The sequence below is a fragment of the Apostichopus japonicus genome, chromosome 8 (assembly GCF_037975245.1).
Source record: "Apostichopus japonicus isolate 1M-3 chromosome 8, ASM3797524v1, whole genome shotgun sequence".
Taxonomy (NCBI): Eukaryota; Metazoa; Echinodermata; class Holothuroidea; order Aspidochirotida; family Stichopodidae; genus Apostichopus; species Apostichopus japonicus.
In genome coordinates, this window is record NC_092568.1 from 35,866,781 (window position 1) to 35,882,816 (window position 16,036).

Here is a 16,036-nt window from a genome sequence, read left to right on the forward strand (position 1 = left end):
AGTAATTAGTAAGTTTAATGTCGTCTACTCTTTTCCATACCTGAGAGCGAGTAGGAGAATGATGGTGAAAAGTATATTGGTGATGGGTGTGAAGCAACTCTGTGATATTTGCCATAGATGTCTATTGTCGGGAAGGTTTTACTCGGAATTTGTATAGGAAGGGCATGAAACGAATATATAAATGTACAATGGAAGTCATGCCGTATCAGAATCTTGTGTAATGGGTAGTTTCAGAAATCAGAGGGCAGTGACCTTAAGAGGGGTTGTCTGGGCACAGTACAAGGATGTTACCAGTTTTTCATAAGCTATATTGATAGGAGTGCATATGTATAGTATTGTCCATCATGATAACCAAACCACTTATGTTATAATACGGTTTGTATAGATTTAGTCACTGTCTCAACAAGAAGAGCTGCAGCAGCTGCAGGATGCTGCTCTAAGGCCTGCAGCTAGGATGAACTAATATAACACTGTATAGGGATTATGAATGCAGATCTGCATATATCTTGTACCTGTGTAACTGCAGAGCACAAAAGAGTTTCTCCTACTGTACAAGCATCCCATGTTTGACATGGTATTTAGTAATCCAGTTGGTTGCAAGCCTTTGGGTGGTGCAGATGGTGAAAATTGAGACGTTTAAACCTTAAAATGCCTGTAGAACTGCAGGTCACAAAAGAGTTTGTCCTACAAGAGCCATGGCTGCAGCCCCCTCAGGATCCCACATTTGACATGGTATATTTAGTAATCCCTTTAGGTGGTGCAGATGGTGAAAGTAGAGACGTTTAAACCTTGAAATGGCAATGGTCATGAAAGGCCGCTATTTGGTGTATAAATCTAACAACTAGTCATTGTAAAAGTATGTCCCATGGATGGATCCAGTGGTGATATATTCAAACCTGGTGGAAAATATTTACAGTAGCTGCTACAGGTTGTATCTGTCCATAGGTACGGTATTCTCAGATTCTGATATATTAAAAATGTTCTGTTTGGTATTAAAGTTGATCATGTAGAAATTAGTTTCGGATCTTGCATGCATCATGGTTGTCTGTGGCATATTAAAATTGCAACACTATAGCCATATTTCAATGTCTGAGTGGATTCCAGATACCTGTATGAAAGTAAAAGATGCCAGATGTTTTAATCCTAGCAAGATCTTTTTCATAGACAGACTGGATTTCAATCAACAGGTACAGTCATATTGCTCAGCTGAGGGTTGTATATATACTCTCACTAGAACAGTAATTCACAACCATTGTGGAAGAATATACATGTTAAGATTACATGAATTTGTCATGATGATGGGGCACAAAAAGGACATTGTGAAGGAGACATAGAAGTTTCAGATTTATTGAGTTTATATCTTTGGTCCAGCCTGCAGCATATCGGGGGCAAATACTATACTTTGCAGAACTTGATCCACAGTGTATAGTCTGAGTGGGTATTAAATGACCAAGTGCAGACGGTAACCCTACTGTAGACTGTATACATCTCAACGGTATTCTCAAACAGAGTGAAAATGCATCGATAATCCGCTTTGAAATGTCTCGACGGGAACTGTCACTGCGCGGCCGTAAAGAGGAGATTTAAAAGATTTTAGATCCGGCGACCGTTTTCGGTCTCTATCGTACATATTCAAGGGCAATGTTACTTCACTTCAAAGACTGCGGCCTTCATTTGCGATCTTCGTCTAGCTGGAATAAAGAAACCGGTAGTTCTTGTTGTGAAGTTTGTCGTCATGTTCAATCAAATTCTCAGTCAATGTCGTTCTGGTTTTAAGTAAGTAAGTCAACTTTATTGAATCCCAGAAGGAAATTACATATCTGCGGTGAGCAATACAATGAATGATACAAAATACAAAGAACATTGATACAATGAATGATACAAAATACAAAAAAACATTGATAATATACAACAGTTATATGCAGTCAAAACAAAATATGCACTAACTAGCTCCAACAGCGCAACTAAGTGGAACGGTCACACTCCCCCCCCCCCCCCCACCTCGTGAAGTTCTTGTTGTGAACTCTAATGGCAAAGCCTATAAACGAACAACGGTGTCTATTTGTGTGTGACGTCAGTGACCTCAATCTAACGCTATGAGCAAATTGAGTAAATGAATAATAGACATCAATTGATATCACTACAGAACAGTGATTTTCTTTACTATCATTTTCTAATTCATAAGTTCCTTAATGACTTGAGCGAGTTGATTTATGCATGCTGTCAGTCAGTCAGGTTCTTGATGATAATGAAGCAGCATTGTAGAATTTGTTAGGTGAAACATTAAATAATTTGCCGAATGAAAACTCAGTAGAATGGAGCGAGAAAATGACATCCTCTTAATCAAACAAACGGTGTAAAGTATCTTTACAGTATGCCACAATGTGTAAGTGTGTTTGCGAAAAGCATTGCATGGCTTATAAGAGCATTATCCTCGCTGATAACCATAGGCAATCTTTACAGTACCTTTTGCAGACCTTTTTTTTTTTTTTACTGTCTTCCATGCCAACATTTCTTAGGTATCCTAAGTTTTGCCTCATGAATGTGCTAGTCAGCTAGTGTAACTCTTCTTTTGAATTATTTAGTATGCCATATATTTCAATGACCTTTTTGAGTTCAGAGCATTTTTCATACTTCATGCATTAACCCTGCGATGTATTAAGGGTGTTTCACAATTAAACAGCCCATCTAACAAAAAGCGTAGAGGCCCCCACTATAAACTCTGATACAATATTGCCATTGCAATTGCCGAAACGACAGCAGTCGTTCTATTTATAGATTGCATTTCATGTAAATTTCCATGCAAGCACTGTAGTAGAGTGTACATATGGCCTTTTTTTCTACAATCAGTCAGTTATACACATGAGAATTCATTTCAAAGAGTATAGAATTGCAGTGTGATATTTTTTTTTTCTGTTTTGAGCAAGATAATAACTCATTAAAGGAGAGTTTGTGATGCAGAATCATGAAGTGAGTAATCCTGCATGTTTGTGTGGCTTTCATTATGGTACCCTCTCTGAAGTGTGTGTATATGTATATATATATATATATATATATATATATATATATTATATCTTGTATATATTCATTTCCTTTTGAAAATTACCGTCCCTCGGGCTAGACTGGTGTATGAATTATATGCAACAGCAGTAATTGAAACAAGTCATCTGAAGTATAACTTGAACTTTAAATGAGCTTTCAGGACATGTCAAATGGCTTTCTCTGTCCTGTTTTGAATTTTCAAAAACAGAGAAAGAAGCCTTTTGGGAGCATTTTCACTCTGTTAGTAATTAAGTTTTGAATTGGAAAACAGTTTTTTTCTTTTTGTCTGAGTGATAGATGGCAAGGTCATTCCAAATTGATACAAAACATTGAACATAGCAGCCTCGTTAACTCTTTGTTGAATAATCTTCATATTCTTCAAGATTTTTAGCATACAGGAAGGAGATGTTTGCATCTTCAAAACACAAACTCATGATGCAGGGAGCATATTAAGGGGATAACAAGTTGTTACTTCTCAGGTTTCAAGAATACTTCACCAGCTAAGTAATTATGAAACGGACATGTTGGTGATTATGATATAGGATAAAGTACAATGACATGTGAACATAGCACTGAAATAGGAGACAGATTACCCCAATTTTTTTTTCTCAAAACAGTAATACATGTATACATGTAATACATATATAAATATACTGTTTATATATATATATATATATATATATATATATATAGAATTAGCATATATAAAAGTAGCATGTATATATAAATAAATATATAAATAGATAAATAGATAAATATATATATATATATATATATATATGAATATATTATATATATATATTTATATATATATATATATATATATATATAGGAATAACGGAAAAACTGTTAAACAACTATGCTGCATTTAGAGAAAGGCTGGATCTCGAGTGAGACACAATAATTAAATTAGGTAAGTTATTGGAAGTAAAACAACCAATGTTTGGTTTTTGCAGAGCTTTCGAGCAAAACTAGCTCTTCTTCAGTGCATGATCACCAAAAGTGATAAGGAGTAGCAGGAATTGAAACTATTTTATAGAGAAGATTGTCTGCATGGTTGTAAAGGCAAAGCGACTTACTGATTTCTGCTGAATTGAGCAGAAGTTTTAGAAATTTGGAATTATTTTAATCCTCGTCGGATTATTTTAATCCGATTCCGTCGTAATTGTAAAGGATATACATATATATATATATATATTTATCTATTTATATATTTATTTATATATACATGCTACTTTTAATGGTGCTTTGCATTTAAAAGCAGGTACATCACTCAGCGAAAACAATTAGGCCAACATATCGAAGAAGAAGTTATATGGTTTCTGTCTAATATAATCACCTTCTTATAAAATCCTTATGCCCCATTTTAATGCCAAAAAAAATCCACACATATAAAATCTACTTTTTCTCCTTTCTTTTAACACGTTTCTAGAAATGTATGGTAATGAGGATGGTTCTATACCAGCTACCTTCCAAATATTGTTTATGATTGGATGGAAACCAGACATATCACAGGTAAGCTAACAAGAAGTCAGAAATTGCCATGAACTGTTCTTGAACCAATTTCAAATTGAAAACCTTCCATCATGAAACTCGCAATGTGGGTACAATATAGGTATTCGTTACTGACTATGTGACTTAGCATGAATCATCTGCAGAGTGCAACCAAGAATAACCTGTTACTAAAAGAATAATGTTCTATCTTTTAACCGGATGTTCATATTTGGACAGTGGCATGCTGAAATTGTTTGCTTAGCTAATCCTCTGAAAGCTTTCTTGGACTTATATTTGATTGTGTATAAATTGTCAGGTTTTCACTACTTAATAGTGATTGCATTCTTTGCTAAAGAATTCTTTGGCAACCTTATTTGTTGTAAACTTCCTTGCCTTTTTGGGAATATGGGAGAGTTGCACTCAGGATTTCAATGATAACAAGTACTTCTGTAGCTACTGTAGCAGATGTGTTGAAAGAACTTAAGTGCAGGGTGCATAGACCTAGCTTATTTTCATTGAACTTTATGCAATGGAGTTTATCTGCACAAGTAATGATAAATGATGGTATGCTTGTGATATATTCTTCAGTACTATTTAATTCATTTTTAAATCAATTAGCAATGTACCTCATTAGCTCATACAGTCATTTTTATACCATTTGTGAAGAAACAATAAGAAATTTTAAAATTTGTTATTTGAGTTTTGCACATGATTGATATTAATTATTTTCAGTGTAACATCATATTCAACCAGAAATGATGTATTCCATGATGTTACTGTATTTTATATTAGTTAACTGTTGTTGACAATTGGTTCTTGCTTAAAGTAGCATTTTGAGGTTGAGATGATTTTTTCACTATAGTTAATTCATTCAACTGAATTAGCAATGGTGGCTATCTTATTAGAGCTCATCTAGTTAAATGTTTGTTTCAATTAATGAATAAACATTTACACAATTTTAAATATTTGTTGTTTGAGTTTTGCACATTTCACTGCTTTCACTGGATTATATATAACTCGCAACAGAGAAAAGAAATTGAGAAATAAAGTGCGCTTGTGGTGAAACGTCATACAGGCTAAACTGTCTTCACAAAATATTTGCTTGAAACTACATTTTGAGTTGATATTGGGGAAAATGTTATATTTAGTCTAACGTATTTATTTATTCTCAACTCCATAAGCAATGACCACTCATCGGCTCATCTAGTCAAGTTTGCACCATAAACTTCATATTTACCAGAGAAAACTAACATGAAATGACATATTGCATGCTTTTACCTCACAGAAGCTAACTGTTTTGGCAATTTCATTACTTAAAGTAGCATTTTGAACATTTTTTGGGGTAAATTATTACCACTATTTAAATCATTCAACTCAATAAGGAGAGTGCCTCAAAAACTCATATTGGGAATGTTAATAGGATCAAGTAGTGAATAAATATGTCATTATTTTGAGAATATGTTATTAAGGCTTTACACATTATTTTTTATTTATCATGAAAAGCGTTCTGGATTAGCTTTGGTATGCAATCATGAGTTGCTGAAAACTTCCAAATTTAAGTTCCAATTCATCTAACGATTTTTGTTTATAGTAGAGTGTCATTATAGTTTGAATTGTCATAATAGTTATCATAATATGGAAAAGTTGAAAGGGCCTTAAATTCTAGCAGGATCTTCTTGGAGGGGCAAACCGATCCTTCTCAGATCAAAATGTCAGGCCCTCTAACTTGTATATGAATAAACTGACTGCTATATAGAGTATTTTCCTACACCTGCTTCCTTGCAGTAGATTTTTAAACATTTTTTAATTTATTATTTCTCTTGCATTTTTAATGATAATGAGAAGATTGGCAACACTGGCATATAGGTGCTGTTACTATCATTTATTTAATATCATTTATTTAATTACAACCTTGTTTCTTTTAAAATTTAAGCAGACGTTTTTGCTGAAGGTACACAATCATACAACCATCACAAAGTTGATCCTAGAAATTTTTTTCCTTATTGACATGAAGCTGTCTCCTTTGGTCAATTTGGAAGCCAAATTAAAAATGATTTATTCATTCCTTTTTAAATATTCATATGAGGATTTATAGAACGTTGGGATGCAATGTCACAACGTAACAGTCTTATCCCCGCTTCACTTTGTCTTAATTTGTGTGGACATAATTAGATTTTACTTCAAAATGAGATTTTGTTTTAAAGAATGGAACAAAGTATTAGAGGTAAAATGGAAAAAGATCTTGGATGATCATTGCAACTTAACTTTTGAGCATATAGATTCGGACATGTTTCACCTTTAAAAGCATATATAGATGAGAGGTGTTAACTGGATTTATGACTAAATCATTTTGGAACACCGGGCAGATTATTATGTAAATTTGAGATACCTTTTAAACAGTGTGATCATCTTTAGAAAGAATAACAATAAGCAATTAAGATGAAAAAGTGTCATAATTTGTTTTTAAATTTTATGAATAAGGCATATTTTTTAAATCTTAAATCTTTCATAGTTGTTGTTGTTGTTTTTCCAATGAAGTATAACCCTATTTTGGTAACCATACAGCTATGAGAGTTTGCTTTGTCCCCTGACAATTACATCAATGCCCTCCTGGTATCTGCTCAATGCCATAAATGGTCATATTTTTTGTATTATTCATCTCGCCCCAGAACTTGACTTATAAACTCCCCTTAGATCCTTTTATTCGGGCTTTGTTGTTCATTGTGAGTTGTAATCAATACCATTCCTCCAAATATTGCTGTGTAATATCTTCAATCTTGTGGTGTTAGTCCACACTTGTACTCTCTTTGAGTCAGGCTAAGAGCATTGTGGCAGAAGAGAGAGAGAGAGCTATTTTTGGGAGTCTTCATCTAGAACAGTGTTATACCCTGCAGGCAGTATAACTACTCCTTGTCCATATAGTACAACTTCTTGATGTTTGGCAGGTTGGATTTGCTTCACATAATTTGAGGTTCTCATGGGAGATGCATGGAGGAAAAGTATGTCAAGTGCCAATTATGTTTAATTACAGACTTCTTTGGAAAAGAAGTTTGATATTCTAGTTTGACAGGACAAGTCTAATTTTAATGAAAGCTTTCATTACAATAGCATGGAAATGGAGTGATGAATGAAGAGATTACAAGAAAACAGAAGAAGAATGAAACAAAAACAGCATCTTTCTCTTTGCAACCACTGGCATAGCATGCACCTTTAAATTCAATATACTTTCCAATATTTGTCAAGTAAACTGTGGTATCCTGTGGATGACCAAATATGGTGAGAACGGTAAACCAATTTCCCTCTGAAACCTCCTGAAGTTGCTATTTATATTTACCCATGGAAAAGTCTTTGACCTATGCTGTATCTCTATCAATAATTAAATATGAGATCCTTTATGTTCAGATTTGTCTTGTCCTTATCAGTTGGGGACAATTTGAAATTGCTTGAAGTCAACTTTACTCAGAGAAGTTTGTACAATGCCAGCGTTTTATTTTGTTTATAGTTGTGTACCATCATTTCTGTGACAAATAAATGTTAAAAATATATTTGCTGTTTTAAAGATAGAAATGTCAAACTCCTGTTACAGTTGTTTTTGTTCCAATGGGAAATATTAACTGGAAGTTCATATTTACATTTCACAAGGCTAAAGCTTTAAGTGTTTTGAATAAATGGCCAAAATTGCTAGCAGGTGGAAAACAGGTTGAATCAAGAAAACTTGATAATGATGATGATGATGTACAGTACTTCGAACTCAATTTTGATAAATGTTTGGAAGTCTCAATATGCACGACAAAAAAGGAGATGTTGTTGTCCCTTAAAATCCGTTTGCATGTTAGTGTTCACTCTTTGCAAGAATTTTTCCAGAATGGTTTGCAATGGGGTCCTTGTGAACTTACATTTTATGCAAAGTGTTACAGGATGGCAGTTTAAAACATGTGACTTAGTTTGATGAATAAGGTATGCATTAAATTATTGTTTTGCTGTTTGTAATGGTGGGAAACTTTTGTATAGGTAGTCCCAAATTTGGTACCTTATTGAATTTTGGATTTGACCAGAAGAGACCATGCTACAACATAGGAAAAATACATAATGAAAAATTTGTTGAGACATCTTGAAAAATGTTAGGTCATAGTTTAAAATGCTCACAAGAGTTCCATACATAGAGCTATGCTTGAACTTTCCCAATCTTTCAATTCCATAGGGTCTAAACATTCTGGTTTCTAAAAAATTGTGATTCTCTGTTAGTTTTAAACGAGTTCGGTTTCAATTATCAATTTTATTCCTGTCCTGTACCACTTGTAAGGCATTGTTCTTCATTTGTGTAATATTGTATTTCATTTGAAAGAAAGTAACACAAGAGTCTCATATTATTTGCATTTCGCCCCTGAGCAGCCCAAAAATGAACCTCTGGAAAGAGAGAGCGAGCATTGGTGATTTGACATTATCCCTTTCAAAGGAGTAACACGTTGCAAACAAATAAAGTGCTCATGGATTCTAGTAAAAGCAAACATCCATTTGCAGGCCTGATCTACCATAAGTGCAATCATAGCTCATGTCAGTGACTCAATTTTCTTTCAAGCTATCACCTTTAGATTTTGTGCCAGAGAAATGCTTCAAAGATGATGTGATAATGACTTCCTTCCATTACAGTAACAAATGGGAGCTATTGTCATTGCCTCTTATTTTTCACATTTTGTGTTCAAAACCTTCGATCATAGCTCCTTAGATTTTTGGGGAAACGGTTTGTTGCAACATTAATTCTCTGTTGCTATGGCTTTACTAATAACACAATATCTCACAATGATAAACAGCTCTTGTAAGACTACATCTTTGCACCTGTCCAGAATTGAAGTAAATCAAACTAGTATTCATCCATGTGTATTTGCTGTAGGCTGTATTCTTGTCTAATTTAAAAGACGAGTAGTAACCAGTAATTGGCAGGGATATAGACAACCTTTTTTCTTTCTTTTTTTGCCTTTCTTTTTTTTTATTTCCCTTTCTTTCATTTCATAATCTTACGTCGAATATAAAGAAGAAAGTGCATAGAAAAAGGAGATACTTAAAGCTTACCTGCAAATATGCTCTTGTATGTTAATGGATTGCTAGTATATTGTGCAACTTGATGAGGCACTCAAGCGAAATTCATGATATTCATTATTCTGTGCACACATGATGAAATTGTGCACCAGTCCAAATGTTACTTAAAATGCTGCGAACTAGTCAAATAATGCTGTTTTAAAATACAAAGCGATAGTAACAACAGAAATACAAACATCTCTTTATATACATGTCAAATAAAGAGCGAGTATAAACTCATCTTTTGTATAGCAATGAGTTAAACAATGACGAAAAGTGGTACAATGTCAGCTATTAATACGACTGTACAATGTTAAAGGTTTGTAAACAATTCAATTTTTGCGTGAGTATCCAGCTTACAGTAACAACAGAAATACATACATCTTTTTATATACATGTCAAATAAAGAGCGAGTATACACAAATCTTTTGTATGTAGAGTTAAAAAAATTACAAAAAGTGGTACATTGTCGGCTATTAATACGACTGTACAATGTTAAAGGTTTGTAAACATTTCAATCATTGCGTGAGTATCCAGCTTACAATGCAAAACAGCAGGAAATTTGATTGGTCAATCCCTTTGGGAAAAAAGTGTTGATCAGTTTTGCCAGTGGTCATTTTTACCGAGTTTGGTTTTCAAGGTCAGTAAGAAACAAGCTCCCTTGTAATCAAGTACATGTCTATGATATAGTCTGCCCCAATATTGATTCGGTTACCTCATCTGATGTTCTAGACCTAATTGTACCAGCAAGATGGATGAAACTGTGGTATGACCTCAGGCGAAAAGAAGAAGCAAACTCTGTGAAATTGTCAAGTTCATCAGGCATGACTTCGGACCTTTGGTTTAAGTTCATTTTCACTTGAAAGGTATCAAGCAGTTTGGATAACTGCCAATATTGACACCAGAGGTAGGATAAAGGCAAATATATTGCGATTAACTGAATGAATGTCCGAAATTTGAAGAATAACGTATTGAGAAAAGATTGTACTATTTCAGAATGTTGGCCTAACCAGCATTATATTTCAAAGACAAATCTTTCCGCCCATGCATTTGATTTCCTGCCTCTATAGTGATTGAAAAAGGCAATGTATATATGAATTTCCTGAGCATGCATTGTTGAACTCTAATTCATCATAACTTTTATAACTCCTTATGATTCACGTGTGATAATATATCTTGACCTTCACATGCAGAGCTGTGTGATCTGTTTAGCTCACAATCTCAGTCACATTACGGTGTACAGTCCCATATGCAAACAGGGTTCATCTCGAAATGATAACTTTCAATGTGTTTATAAATGAAGAAAGCATTACACTTTACTGAAAGTAACAAAACAGTGTCAACACATTAGCACGCTCATCAAACCATTCCTATTTATTTTAATGTTCTATCCGTTTAGTACTTCCTTTCATGTTCATTTAACATTGTTTATAGAAGGTAAGAAATCAGTGCATGAATATAGATTCTGGTCGCTCGATATAAACCTGCAAACGGATACCCAAGACACTATGTAAATTAACCATGAGAGATGGGAGCCTGTTATCTTGAAAGCTAGTTCACATGATATAGTTTATTTGACCTATTGCTTAAAATGTTCCGCTCATCAATTCTTCGGTGAAGGTCTGCACCTGGTTTTTGTCATAAGCGCATTCAAGCAATGAAAAAGGTCATTGAGAAAGTTTTTCACGGGTCCATGCATATCATCTTTATTTGTTGTATGTTATTACCCTGGTGTGTTGCTGCAAGTACATGTAATGTTAATCTTACAGTGTAGTTTATTCATGCTTCAGAAATCTTATTTAAATAATTTCAGCGGAACAGTTACACACCTTAAAGCCGCCTGTAGAATTGAGAGTAATTATGTTGGCTGTCTATTCCGTTTAACACAGAATTATTCAATGGTTACCTTTGAAAGAGTAAGATATATTCTGCAAAGGCACTTGTTGCATAAATGCCTTTTCTATTCATCTGCCTGTTAAAAGCGAAACACAGCAAGAATGTTAATTTATATTTGGAGAAGTTTACAGTCCTTATTAATTAACTCACTCTATAGTCACGTTTGCTTCGTTTTTGTTTAATATCCCTTGTAAGGTTCAATACAGTTCATTGGCAATTTATATCCTTAATTTTAATGCAAGAGTGAATCTCTTATCTGAGAAGATGTTACCTTAGAACAAGAGCTACTAAACTAAGTATATTAGCAAAGGTTTATGATTCCACTGCTATGGGCGATTTTCTGGAAATTTTTTGAAAAAGGGACCTGACAATTTATTGTCAATTGGAAAGATTTTTATGTTCAAGCTTGTGGTTACTACACTTTGATTTTATCTTGCTTTTGGCTTGTTTTCTTCCAAGCCAATGGTGTAACCTGTTTTTGTCTTGTAAAAATATGCATATTGATTATCCGAAAGGATCATCTCCTTTTTATTTCAAAAGAATGTTTGCTTGGAGACTAGAGACAAATTGAAATTCAGGAGGAAGTTGCTGGCTGAAAAAACAGCGCTAACATTCTAACCTTAGGCACTATTTGTTAACTGAGGTCAAGACTGCTTTTAATTTTACAGTTGTAGTCAAGATTCTATTTTAATATGTGAACAGAAATCGTAAAACTGAAGCATTTTGTCTCATTTAGTGTTCTTGTCATTTGTTCTTATTAAATGCTTGTAGCTATTGAAGAGAAATACTTCATTTTGTGAACAAGTTATTTACGTGATTGTTTTTCTTTTCTTAAATGTAATCATTATGTGTTATTACAAAGGACTCTAGAAAAATGCTAATTTGCAGGTTTTGGCGAGCATTGACTTTCATGTACAAGTATATTAAGATCCAGTGGCTTTTTTGAAGTTTTGTAAACTAAACTTTAGCAAAAATGTTACAAACAAAAAAAGAGGTAGCAACAAAATGAGATAGCAACAAAATTATGTCCTACATAAAAATCAGCTAATGTCAATGTTGCAATGAAAGTATAGTGAAGTACCTGTTCATGACGTACTATACAGTAATTTCACTTAATTCAAATGTAATAACGGAGACAAGGTTAGGAACGAGAAGTTTAAAGTGGACTGAAGTAAGCTACATTAAAGAGTATCCTTGAGTCAAGTCACGTGGAAAATGATATAGTGCTAAACTCTCCCATGGAAAGCCAGCTACAGAACATCATTATTTTCACTGTAGTAATTATTTTGAAAGTAAGCTAAGATTCTCTGTGTGTTCCTGTTTATGAATCTGAGGAGAACGAACAGCAAACAACACGGGAGGTGCAATAGCGTACTGATATCGTAATTCTGTTGTATAATTCTGGGTTTGCCAGATATATACAGAAATAACTTTCAATTATTAGAGAACTTGCAAGAAAATGTGCAAAAGGGCATTCATGCAAGCTTATAGTATTGAAATTTTGCAAGTTTTCATAGCAAGTATTACAAATGTTCTGCACAAGTGGCATTAATGTTGTTCTTTTTTGCCAAACACAAATGTGACATTTATAAAATTGATATTAGTGTACCTATTTCTCAAAATTGCAAGTTACAAAAAGGAAGGTTTCTAATTCATGGAAAGTTCTTCTTGGAACTGTACCCTGTGTAGGTACAATCATTCTTTCGTTCTAAACAGTCATGTGTTGTTGTTTGTAACCAGAGTAACAAGAGAAAGAGAGCAAATAATTATGTAAATGGTGATTGGTATTGTTTACATTTTGTGATTAAATGTGATTAAATCACTTACAGTGCAGTACAATGTCACAGTTAATATTGTTTTCGGATAAGTAATAATCTATAATACTCGATTTATATGTTGTAGTAACTGAAATCCTCCGAATTGCCAATTGCCTTTTCTGCTGGATTTAGAACTCCAAGTATTCAAGTCAAACTGTAATCCTCATTCTAAATACAATGTTTCTTATGTTTTCTTTCTTCTGTTTTTCTTTCTGGTAGGCTAAACCAGCAAAAAGAGGATCTGCTGAAATCTCATTTAAAGACTTGGAGAACATCAACAACCCAGTGGAAAAAACAGCAAAATAATCACAGAGTTGTTGTATTTATAAACCGCAGAAGACCTTTTAGTATGACGTAATAGTATAAGACTATATTTGAAAGACTGGTTTGTTGATATATCCTACAATTTACAAGCAAAGCCAAACAACTGTGATCAAAGCTTAGTCATGCTATAATAGAAAGGGAATAAGAAACCAATAAACTATCATATTAGTGCAAGTTGGATTACTTTCTTGATGTGTTGAGTTGTTGATATTTTCTGCGGTGTGTTAAAATAATAATAGTTACCTCTGTGAGTAAAAGTACAGTCTCCAGTGACCTTTATTCATCTACCACTGATAACATGTTTCATGTAAGTGTTGTCTTTCATTATATAAACGAAGCTGCATAACTCTATGGGGACTTTGTACAATTTACATATTTGTCAAAGGTTCTGAGAGATTAGATTCGTGTAAGCTAACGGAAGTCTTCCACTAAAGCAGGGATGCATGTTTATTTGACTCTAATGCAATTTCTTTGATGCCTTGACAATCACTCGTATGCTCCCGAGGCTTCAGATTGCTACAGGAGATGAAGCCAAATTTGTTGAAATGTCGTTTTTGTTTTCTCACTGGATACAGGGGTCGTGTGTGGAGGATGATGCTAACTAGTACACATTGCGACATTTTTTGTTATTTGTAGATTTTAATACTGATTCAGTATACTTCTCATGACAACCTGGCACTGAATGGAAATATCTCAGATTATTGGGGTTATTACTCACATGGTAAAAAGATATATATATATATATATATATATATATATATATATACTTCTTTAATTTGGTTAAAGTTCGCTTTGAAATCCGTATTTGTTAATACTTGAAGTATACTGTCAGTATCTTGGTCCATGTCTCGATTGTGCAGGCATAATTCTGGTAAAAAAGTGTTAACTTCGCAGTTCTTCTAAAGCGTCTTCTATAGTCTTCTATGGCGCGTGTACTAGACTCAGTCTGTTGAATACAAGTCCGTCTGGTTTTCTTGAACTTGATGGAGTCTTGAAGTAGTGGCATCCTGACCATACACCGTAAATATTTTAACCACTTTGGGAGATCTTTAGTTCAATAGAAAGAAAAAGGGAGGATAAAAAACGCTTTCTTCGGAATGGCAGGTTTTATGTTTCCTGAGACCCATTCTTTAACAATTTCTAAAAATAGCCTGGCGTTTTCAATAACTTTCCGTTTCCAGGTAGCAATGATATATTTTGAGACTTATGTTTGGTAACATGTTTGAAGAAACAAAGCAGAGTTTTTTTTTGGGGGGGGGGAGTGGGTAAATTAGTACTCAGTTGATGTTGAGAACTGTATTAGTAAAATACAAATCGTTCTCCATGACAAGAAATTGAAATGCATATATTATGCTCCTGTTTGTAGTGATGCATGAGTTTGTTTCCGTCTGTCACACCCTCTTGTCAGTGAACATTAGTAATGAGTATGTTCATGTTTGTTCATGAGAAAAAAGAAAAGACATGTCGGATGTACTTAATTTATCGAAGATGATTGGGGTTCATGGTGTAACATGATAGCATTCCGTGTTTGTTATTAGCCTACGCATTACCAACTTATACGACTATTGATGGTGATGGTGTAAAAAAATCAATGTCACCGGCTGACAGTGTCTGGTAGGTGATTTAAGGTGCCGGAGGCCAAATATTTTGACTTCATGATGCGTTAATGACACCGCCTAGTGCCATGCCGATGTTTACGCAGAAGGGGGCCTCGAGAGTGATGCACCGATAAATCTGGAGGAAGCCGTATTACACGGGAAGAAACTCGACTGGAGCGACTTTGTTGAGAGATGAGCATGTCATCTTTTGTACTGTGGAGCATCACTCAAACAGTTTTATTTTTTTTTACCTTTGCAAGTACAGAAGATCCTGAAAATGCAAAATATGTAAAGGTTAAAGGTCACATATCACTGAGTTTTATATACAATATTGACTAATAGCTGCAGAGAAGTTGATCAAATTTTTCACAAATCAAAAAATATATAAAACACAGCTCTTTAGAAAATGGTAGTATCAGGGTAGTTGACAACTGAAACTGAACTGTGTTTGGTTTGGTTTTTGGTGTGATGGGGTAGGGAGGGGGTGAGGTGTTACTTTTGTAAAGGGAAAACAACGTCATACAATTAAGCTTAATAATGTTAATGAAAATGTTGTGGCTGATTCCCCTCCCCCCCCAAAGAAAAAAATATTAATAATAACTTTTATAGTACTTTTATAGGAAAATCTGGGGGGGGGGGGAGTGGTGGAAGTGAGTTATGACCAACATCAGTCAGCAACCTTTGACAGAAGTTTATAGATATGACGTATGAGACTTCTTAATTCACTATGCTAGCACCCTGGGAACTAAATTCACCCTGGGAACTAAATTTACCCTGGGAACTAAAGTC

At 34.1% G+C, this 16,036-nt stretch overlaps 1 protein-coding gene across 4 annotated transcripts in view; it reads left to right on the forward strand.

The window, feature by feature from the left end:
• The window catches only part of LOC139971798 (arginine-hydroxylase NDUFAF5, mitochondrial-like), a 74,864-nt gene extending 59,780 nt beyond the window's left edge, over positions 1–15,084 (forward strand). For all 4 annotated transcript variants that reach the window (XM_071978536.1, XM_071978539.1, XM_071978538.1 and 1 more), the window contains 2 exons: positions 4,475–4,557; positions 13,545–15,084. In XM_071978536.1, coding sequence (XP_071834637.1) covers positions 4,475–4,557; positions 13,545–13,631 — 170 coding nt within the window. In that variant the 3' untranslated portion in view covers positions 13,632–15,084. The remainder of the gene's footprint in view (positions 1–4,474; positions 4,558–13,544) is intronic.
• The last annotated feature ends 952 nt before the right edge of the window (positions 15,085–16,036 follow it).